Source organism: Heterodontus francisci, chromosome 4 (assembly GCF_036365525.1).
Source record: "Heterodontus francisci isolate sHetFra1 chromosome 4, sHetFra1.hap1, whole genome shotgun sequence".
Taxonomy (NCBI): domain Eukaryota; kingdom Metazoa; phylum Chordata; class Chondrichthyes; order Heterodontiformes; family Heterodontidae; genus Heterodontus; species Heterodontus francisci.
The window spans coordinates 128,248,421-128,257,944 of NC_090374.1; the positions used below are offsets into that span (position 1 = coordinate 128,248,421).

Consider the following 9,524-nt stretch of genomic DNA (forward strand, 5'->3'; position numbering starts at 1 on the left):
AGTTTAGTGATACAGCACTGAAACAGGCCCTTTGGCCCACCGAGTCTGTGCCGACCATCAACCACCCATTTATACTAATCCTACACTAATCCCATTTTCCTACCACATCCCCACCTGTCCCTATATTTCCCTACCACCTACCTATACTAGGGGCAATTTATAATGGCCAATTAACCTATCAACCTGCAAGTCTTTGGCATGTGGGAGGAAACCGGAGCACCCGGAGGAAACCCACGCAGACACAGGGAGAACTTGCAAACTCCACACAGGCAGCACCCAGAATTGAACCCAGGTCCCTGGAGCTGTGAGGCTGCGGTGCTAACCACTGCGCCACTGTGCCACCCAGTTGCAGAACATCTTTCTGGAGAGGGTGAACAGCCAGAGGTCATGGTCCACTTTGATACCAATGACAAAGGTAGGAAGAGAGATGAAGTCCTGAAAGCTTATTTCAGGATTTAGGAAGGAAATTAAAAAGCAGGACCTCAAAAGCAGTAATCTCAGGATTACTACCAGAGTATCATGTGCTAGTGAGCATAGGATTAGGAAGATTGAGCGATTGAACACATGGCTAGAGAATTGGTGAGGGAGGACTTCAGATTTCAAAGGCATTGGGACAGAGTCTGCGGCAGGTGGAACCCGAACAAGATAGACAGGTTACACCTTAACAGGAGCAGGACCTATATCCTCGCAGGGATAGTTTGCTAGTGCTGTTGGGGAGAGTTTAACCAATTTGTCAGGGGGATGGAACCCAAGAGGTAGCTCAAATTGGAAGGAAGCAAAGCTGGTAACAGGAGGTAGAAAGTAGGAAGCAACAGCAAAAGTCAGGCGAAACAAAGGCAACCAGCAACCAGGCTTAGAATGCAGAATAACGTCAAGACGACAAGGTTAAGGGCACTCTACCTGAATGCACGCAGCATTCGCAACAAGATGGATGATTTAAAGGCACAAATAGAGGTAATCGGGTATGATGTAATTGCCACCACAGAAATGTGACTACAGGGGGACCAAGACTGGGAACTGAATATTCAAGGATATTCCACATTTAGGAAGGACAGGCAAAAAGGAAAATGTGGTGGTGTGGCAATGTTTAATATTTAATCAAACATATAATGTATTATGAGGACACAGGCTTGATACACTCAGACTTTTGTGTTCCGTGTCAGTGCGCCATTTTCCCACACTCTCTTGGCCAGTCTGGACATAGCAGTGGAAGCCTTTCCCATGCACTTGTTGATTTCTGCATCGAGAGACAGGTTACTGGTGATAGTTGAGCCTAGGTAGGTGAACTCTTGAACGAATTCCAGAGCGCGGTCACCGAGTGTATCAACCCTGTGTCCTCAGTACCTTGCTCTATGGCAGCGAGGCCTGGACAACGTATGTCAGCCAAGAGCGACGTCTCAATTCATTCCATCTTCGCTGCCTCTGGAGAATCCTTGGCATCAGGTGGCAGGACTGTATCTCCAACACAGAAGTCCTCGAGGCGGCCAACATCCCCAGCTTATACACCCTACTGAGTCAGCGGCGCTTGAGATGGCTTGGCCATGTGAGCGGCATGGAAGATGGCAGGATCCCCAAGGATGCATTGTACAGCGAGCTCGCCACTGGTATCAGACCCACCGGCCGTCCATGTCTCCGCTTTAAAGACGTCTGCAAACACGACATGAAGTCCTGTGACACTGATCACAAGTCGTGGGAGTCAGTTGCCAGCGATCGCCAGAGCTGGCGGGCAGCAAAAAGGTGGGGCTAAAGTGTGGCAAGTCGAAGAGACTTAGCAGTTGGCAGGAAAAAAGACAGAAGCGCAAGGGGAGAGCCAACTGTGTAACAGCCCCGACAAACAATTTCTTCTGCAGCACCTGTGGAAGAGTCTGTCACTGTAATATTGGCCTTTATAGCCACTCCAGGCGCTGCTCCACAAACCATTGACCACCTCCAGGCGCTTAACCATTGTCTCTCGAGAGGAGGAAGAAGAAGAAGGAAGAAGAAGAAATTATAAATAACCCTTTCACTATAACAACTCTCTGGAGGCAGTATCTCTAGAAACTGCGATTATAAACCTTCCTGGATTGTAAAAAAATGCTATCTATCAAACTTCCTCCAATATAAGAGCTGACTGTGATATTGCTGAAAACAAAAAAAGTTTGAGAATTTACATTAAAAAACAAACATTCTAATTACTTCCATGAAATACAAACAAGAAATGCTGGAAATACTCCATTTGTTACTGAGTATTTCCAGAATTTCTTGTTTATTGCTGAGTATTTCCAGCATCTGCAGTATTTTGCTTTTCATGGCTGATTTCCAAAATCTTACATTAAGGGGATGTACAGTGTACTGAGTAAGGAATGGTCAGGATGGTCGGATCTTTTGTTTCAATGCAATTCAGCATCATTTTTCAGTGGAATGCACGTGGAAAGAAATGTAAATTTGGGAGAAAAGTTTTACTCAATTAAGATTGGTGAATAATGAAAGTAGAAAATAGCCAGTTAGGAGAAAATTACAGAAGGGTCACTGACCCGAAACGTTAACTCTGCTTCTCTTTCCACAGATGCTGCCAGACCTGCTGAGTGAATCCAGCATTTCTTGTTTTTGTAGGAGAAAATTACAGTCTGAACCAATGAAGAAGAAACAGCGACAAACCTTCCCGCCAGCCAAAAACGTTTTTGTGACGCCTGCACACACGGATTATGATCTTTCTAACTCTGAAAATGATGCCATAGCCTTCTGAACATGGATGTCACACCTGGCCAGCAACAATGCTGGTGGCCCCGCCCCAGGACCATGGTGACCCTATGTGTTACCTGCAGACTCCGCCTCCAAGTAACGCACCCGCAGCTCCGCCCCGGGTCCAGCTGCGGATCCCGAGGCCCTTTCACTAAAGCCTTTCGCTCCAAGCGGCACTCCAACCTTCACGGTGTGGCTCTGAAATGCAGCGGACCCTCGCCTGGTTCCCAAGCAGCGAAGTGCCGAGCAGGGAATGAGCAGAGCTCCCAGTCCCCTGCAAAGAAGACACGACCTGGAGATTACTGTCAAGGCCGCCATCATAACCGCCAGTCAACTTTGACCTCTGTGCGTCATCAGCAGAGCCTGCCACACCTCCCACAATCCCCAACGTTCCGTTTCGCAGAGAGAAGGGCGGATGGAACGTGGCGATTGTTACAACGATGTGTAGGAACTGAGTGTTGTCACATTGTCCCTGGAATTTATTTGTACCATATGTCCATAGTGATTACGTCATAACATAAATACACACTCCTTGAACTGTAGTACAAAAGCAAAATGCTGTGGCTGCTGGAAATCTGAAACAAAATCAAAATGCCGGAAATACTCAGCCGGTCAGGCAGTAACTCTTGAGAGAGAAACAAGAGTTAACGTATCAGGTCAGAGGATGAAAGGTCACAGACCTGAAACCTTAACTCTGTTTCTCTCTCCCTACATGCTTCCTGACCTGCTGAGTATTTTCAGCATTTTCTGTTTTTGACTTCCTCGAACTGGCCATGCTTGTCCATTTTCTCTGCTAATGCTAATGGGATATATTACAGAAAATGGCATCAAAATCCGTAAATGTAGGCAGCAAACACCGGCAGAGACTGCAGTGGACAAGATCAGCCAGCTCCCTGTGACCTACCTACTCGGCTGGCAGAGGCTTTGGCTTGATAGTGTGAAGCCTGAGTCTCAAACTGTGCCCTTGGCTGAATAGGACACCACAGAGCCCTAGGATTCAAAGTTCATTTGGGTAAGGGATATTTTCAAGCACGGACTAGACTGGTTTTAGGCGTCACTGTCATGGACTGCCGCAGTAAATTTACTGGGTTGCTGTGAATTTGCAAACAGGATAATATAGCTACACCCACAGGATACATCGAAAAGCTAGGAACACATGACAGGGCTCGAAAACCATTCAGTTCATATATTGAAAGAATGTACATGTTTTTCAGAACTGTTAACATTTTGGAGTGAAGACGTCAAGACTCAATAAAGCAATTCTTGAGCGCAAGAAAGCAATTTTGCTATTGGAAATTGTCCTAGAAATATATGGCACACGAACAAAGCTTTTTGCTGCAACAAGGCAAAATATGTGCCATTCCAAACATTCATCAACATGTTGCAGGAATATTTCAAACCTAAGCTGCCAGAGATAGCGGAAACTACAAATTTAGAACCAGAAATCAGAACCCTTAGACACCAGAGATCGCGGAAAGCTACAAATTTGGAACCAGAAATCAAAAAAGTAGTGAAACAGTTGGTAAGTACTTTGTGGCACTGAAGAATTTATCACTACATTGCAACTTTGGCACATTCTGACCATGCATTACGGGACATTGGTGGACAAAAGAATCCAATCAAAGTTACTAAACACACAAAATATCACATTTCAGCTAGCGTATAAGATTGCTCTTTCTATAGCGATGGCATCAAGGAATGCTCAGGGGTTTCGTCCTATGCCAGTGACGAGTACAGCTTCTGTCCACTGTCAGAAGGCTTATGCCAAGTTTTAAGTGGAGAAACCTAGTCAGAAGAGTGCTGGTATTCGGGGTTTAGTGTCTTGTTATTGCTGTAAGGGTAACCACACAGCACAAGCTTCAGACTACAGAAATACCAAGTGCTTTAATTGCAAAAAGAAAGGGCATATTGGAACTGCTTGCTGAGCAAAGGCCAAAGCAGGAAAGGGAACTCATTCCAATGGTAATAAAAAAATAGCTACGTCACAAGGGTGGAGTTCACAATGTTGAAGTGAATCCAAAGTGCCTAAATGGAGAGGAGCTAGGGCTGTAGAGCATTTATGCCACTAGCAGTCATTCAAATGATAGAGATATTTGTACAAAGGTTTTGGTAAATCAACAGTACATCAACATGCAAATCGATAATGCTACAGATTGCTCCATTATGAGTAGAGACATGTATGAGAGCAAATTCAGTGAAGTATCTCTTACTAAGAGCACAGTTCAGTTGAAAACCTATTCTGTTGAAACATATAAGATTCTGAGGGGTCTTGACAGGATGGATGTGGAAAGGATGTTTCCCCTTATGGGAGAATCTAGAACTAGGGTCACTATTTAAAAATAAGGGGTCGCCAATTTAAGGCAGAGATGAGGAGAATTTTTGTTCTCTCAGGATTGTAAGTCTTTGGAACTCTCTTCCTCAAAGGCAGCAGAAGCAGAGTCTTTAAATATTTTTGAGGCAGGTAGATAGATTCTTGATAATCAAGGGGGTGAAAGGTTATCGTGGTAGGCGGGAATGTGGAGTCGAGATTATAATCAGATCAGGCATGATCTTATTGAATGGCGGAGCAGGCTTGAAGGGGCCAACTGGCCAACTCCTGCTCCTGATTCATATGTTCGTATGTTGAGGTGTTAGAAACGTGCAGACAAATGGAGAGCAATGTCCAATATAAGAGCAAGGCCCTCAAGTTACCCATTGTTGTTCCCAGATATGTCAACAAACCAATGTTAATGGGCAAAGACTGGGTTCGTAGGTGGAAGTTAGACTGGAAGTATGTTTTCCAAGTTGAGCTTGATCAGCTATCGAACAGAACATTTTCGAGGACAGCTATGAAGGCATAATTGATCTGAAAGTGCACATCCAAATTAGGCCTGATGCAAAATAACTACATTGCAAGGCTAGGTCGGTTCCTTATGCTCTCAAAACCCAGATTGAAGAGGAGCTAAAGAAGCTATAGAGGAACAGTGTGCGCGTGAAAACAGATCACGGTGACTGGTGTTATGAATACTGGACTTTGTGATATGATAATGTTTTAAAAACTGTGATTTTATAAAAGTTTAAGATGGAGTCTGACAAGTAAGGTGACTTCACATCCACTCTGCCGAAGGACAAGACAGAAATCTTGGTTACCAGGACAACAAAGAACACAGATCAAAGACTTTATTTTGAAAAACAGGGCCACAGGGATAACAGCTGAAGAACAATGGGTTTCACCCTCCCAGACTTTCGAATTGTAAGCAAGGAGTCAGTGATTCTGAGAATACAAATGTGCATGGCAGCTGCTAACACCTGGAAACAATGAAAAGCCTGGGTGGTGCTGCTGAAACCAGACTTGTGGACTTTACATAATGGTAAAGGGCACTAAGCTATTGACTTTTGAGTCAAGATAAATTTAACAGCTTTTCTGATGTCAGACAGGAACTTAGCGGTTGCAGCCTCAGAGCAGGCTGTAAGAAAGACAACCAGAGGTGGCAGCCTCAAGAGGGAACACTTACTCTCTGAGGCCTGAGACAGCAAAATGCTGTGAATACTCGGCTTTCGAGCAGAGAGATCCACTATTGATATGCTGTTCTCCCTTCGCCAGCTACAGGAGAAATGACGCGAACAATGGATGCCCCTCTACGTTGCCTTCATAGATCTCACCAAAGCTGTTGACCTCGTCAGCAGACGTGGTCTCTTCAGACTACTAGCAAAGATCAGATAGACACTAAAGCTACTAAGTATCATCACCTTGTTCCATGACAATATGAAAGGCACAATTCAGCATAATGGTGCATCATCAGACTCCTTTCCCATCCAGAGTGGTGTGAAACAGGGCTGTGTTCTCGCACCTACACTGTTTGGGATCTTCTTCTCACTGCTGCTCTCTCATGCGTTTAAGTCTTCAGAAGAAGGAATTTTTCTCCACATAAGATCAGATGGCAGGTTTTTCAACCTTGCCCGTCTTAGAGCAAAGACCAAAGTACGGTACGTCCTCATCAGGGAACTCCTCTTTGCTGACAATGCTGCATTAACATCCCACACAGAAGAGTGTCTGCAGAGACTCTTCAACAGGCTTGTGGTTGCCTGCAACAAATTTGGCCTATCAGTTTCAAGAAAACGAACATCATGGGACAGGATGTCAGAAATGCTCCATCAATATCGGCGACCACACTCTGGAAGTGGTTCAAGAGTTCACCTACCTGGGCTCAACCATTACCAGCAACTTGTCTCTCGATGCAGAAATCAATAAGCGCATGGGATAGGCGTCTGTTGCTCTGTCCAGACTGGCCAAGAGGGTGTGGGAAAATGGTGCACTGACACGGAACACAGACTTCCGAATGTTTCAAGACTGTGTCCTCAGTACTTTGCTCTACAGCTGCGAGGCCTGGACAACGTATGTCAACCAAGAGCGACGTCTCAACACATTCCATCTTTGCTGTCTCCAGAGAATCCTTGGCATCAGGTAGCAGGACCATATCTCCAACGCAGAAGTCCTTGAGACAGCCAACATCCCCGGCATGTATGCCCCACTGAGCCAGTGGCACTTGAGATGGCTTGGCCATGTGAGCCGCATAGAAGATGGCAGGATCCCCAAGGACGCATTGTACAGCGAGTTCGTCACTGGTATTAGACCCACTGGCCGTCCATGTCTCTGCTGTAAAGACGTTTACAAAAGCGACATGAAGTCTTGCAACATTGACCACAAGTCATGGGAGCCAGTTGCCAGCGATTGCCAGAGCTGGCGGACAGCTATACTGGCGGGGCTAAAGGGAGGCGAGTCGAAGAGACTCAGCAGTTGGCAGGAAAAGAGACAGCATTGTAAGGAGAGAGCCAACTGTGTAACAGCCCCGACAACCAACTTTACCTGCAGCGCCTGTGGAAGAGTCTGTCACTCTAGAATTGACCTTTATAGCCACTCCAGGTGATGCTTCACAAACCACTGACCACCTCTAGGCGTTTCCCCATTGTCCTTAAGACAAGGAGGCCAAAAAGGAAAGGACTTGAACCTGTTTTGAAAGTTGAAGCTTGTGGAGATGTCAGAGACCAACAGGGTCACCAGGAATTGCCTTATTCACGGGCGTCCAGGTCAGAAGTTCTCGGAGAAGTGAGCAAAGAGGACATTGATTTTTGAAAAGATCTGGCAGATCCAATCCACTGCAACTGGCAGGAGTTTGGGACTTTCAACCGCAAAGGATTTTGGCATCAAAAACGATTGTGTAATGTATATATGTGGTGTGAGGTTTTCAAGTATTTTAATAAGTAAAGAAAATACCTTTCTTTGGAATTTGGGGTATCAGCTACTTTCAAAGTACTCCTTAGTTAATGGGGATCTCTTTTAGTTTAGTTGTTATAATAAAAGTCTTAAAACATGAAATCTTGTTTTGGAATCCTTTAAATTGGTCTGGGGGATCATATCTTGTATTTTTCACGTTAATGCTCTCACTGAGGTCGTAACGTTGAGCAATCCCAATTGGAGCAGTGCCCAAGTCAGACAAAACCGTCAGACTGTACGGAGACGACAAAGTCACAACCAGGAAGTGAATGATGAGCAATATCCACTACTGACCTCTCAAGATTTGTATGCAGAGTTAGCTGGATCCAAGCGTTTGCACAGCTCAGTGTGGATCGAGAGAATGAACACAATCTCACAATTAACACACATATGGGGTTATACTCCAGTATGAAGCTGCCCTATGGTGGGAACTCTTCTCCAAAGATCTTCCAAGCTACAATGGAGAAGATTTTGCAAGGAGTGCCGCATTGCATGTGTAAATAGGATGGGGACCGGAACAGAGGAAGAGAATCTGCAAGTGTTGGATGAAGCATTAAAAAGGCTCAATGATCACAATGTGAAGGTTGTTTTTTTTTTATTCATTCATGGGATGTGGGCGATGCTGGCCAGGCCAGCATTTATTGCCCATCCCTAATTGCCCTTGAGAAGGTGGTGGTGAGCTGCCTTCTTGAACTGCTGCAGTCCATTTGGGGTAGGTATACCCACAGTGCTGTTAGGAAGGGAGTTCCAGGAATTTGACCCAGCGACAGTGAAGGAACGGCGATATAGTTCCAAGTCAGGATGGTGTGTGACTTGGAGGGGAACTTGCAGGTGGTGGTGTTCCCATGTATTTGCTGCCCTTGTCCTTCTAGTTGGTAGAGGTCGTGGGTTTGGAAGGTGCTGTCTCAGGAGCCTTGGTGCATTGCTGCAGTGCATCTTGTAGATGGTACACACTGCTGCCACTGTGCGTCGGTGATGGAGGGAGTGAATGTTTGTAGATGGGGTGCCAATCAAGTGGGCTGCTTTGTCCTGGATGGTGTCAAGCTTCTTGAGTGCTGTTGGAGCTGCACCCATCCAGGCAAGTGGAGAATATTCCATCACACTCCTGACATGTGCCTTGTAGATGGTGGACAGGCTTTGGGGAGTCAGGAGGTGAGTTACTCGCCTCAGGATTCCTAGCCTCTGACCTGCTCTTGTAGCCACGGTGTTTATATGGCTACTCCAGTTCAGTTTCTGGTCAATGGTAACCCCTAGGATGTTGATAGTGGGGGATTCAGTGATGGTACTGCCGTTGATTGTCAAGGGGAGATGGTTAGATTCTCTCTTGTTGCAGATGGTCATTGCCTGGCACTTGTGTGGCGCGAATGTTACTTGCCACTTATCAGCCCAAGCCTGGATATTGTCCAAGTCTTGCTGCATTTCTACACGGACTGCTTCAGTATCTGAGGAGTCGCGAATGGTGCTGAACATTGTGCAATCATCAGTGAACATCCCCACTTCTGACCTTATGATTGAAGGAAGGTCATTGATGAAGCAGCTGAAGATGGTT

At 45.7% G+C, this 9,524-nt stretch overlaps 1 protein-coding gene and 1 long non-coding RNA gene across 4 annotated transcripts in view; one reads left to right on the forward strand and one right to left on the reverse strand.

Annotated features, from left to right (window-relative positions):
- The window catches only part of auh (AU RNA binding protein/enoyl-CoA hydratase), a 301,138-nt gene extending 298,062 nt beyond the window's left edge, over positions 1-3,076 (reverse strand). For all 3 annotated transcript variants that reach the window (XM_068030150.1, XM_068030149.1, XM_068030151.1), the window contains exon 1: positions 2,799-3,076. In XM_068030150.1, coding sequence (XP_067886251.1) covers positions 2,799-3,042 — 244 coding nt within the window. In that variant the 5' untranslated portion in view covers positions 3,043-3,076. The remainder of the gene's footprint in view (positions 1-2,798) is intronic.
- On the forward strand, positions 2,945-8,025 carry LOC137369242 (uncharacterized). Its single transcript, XR_010974907.1, has 3 exons — positions 2,945-3,733; positions 3,936-4,243; positions 5,777-8,025. It is a non-coding gene; the product is annotated as an uncharacterized lncRNA (long non-coding RNA).
- The last annotated feature ends 1,499 nt before the right edge of the window (positions 8,026-9,524 follow it).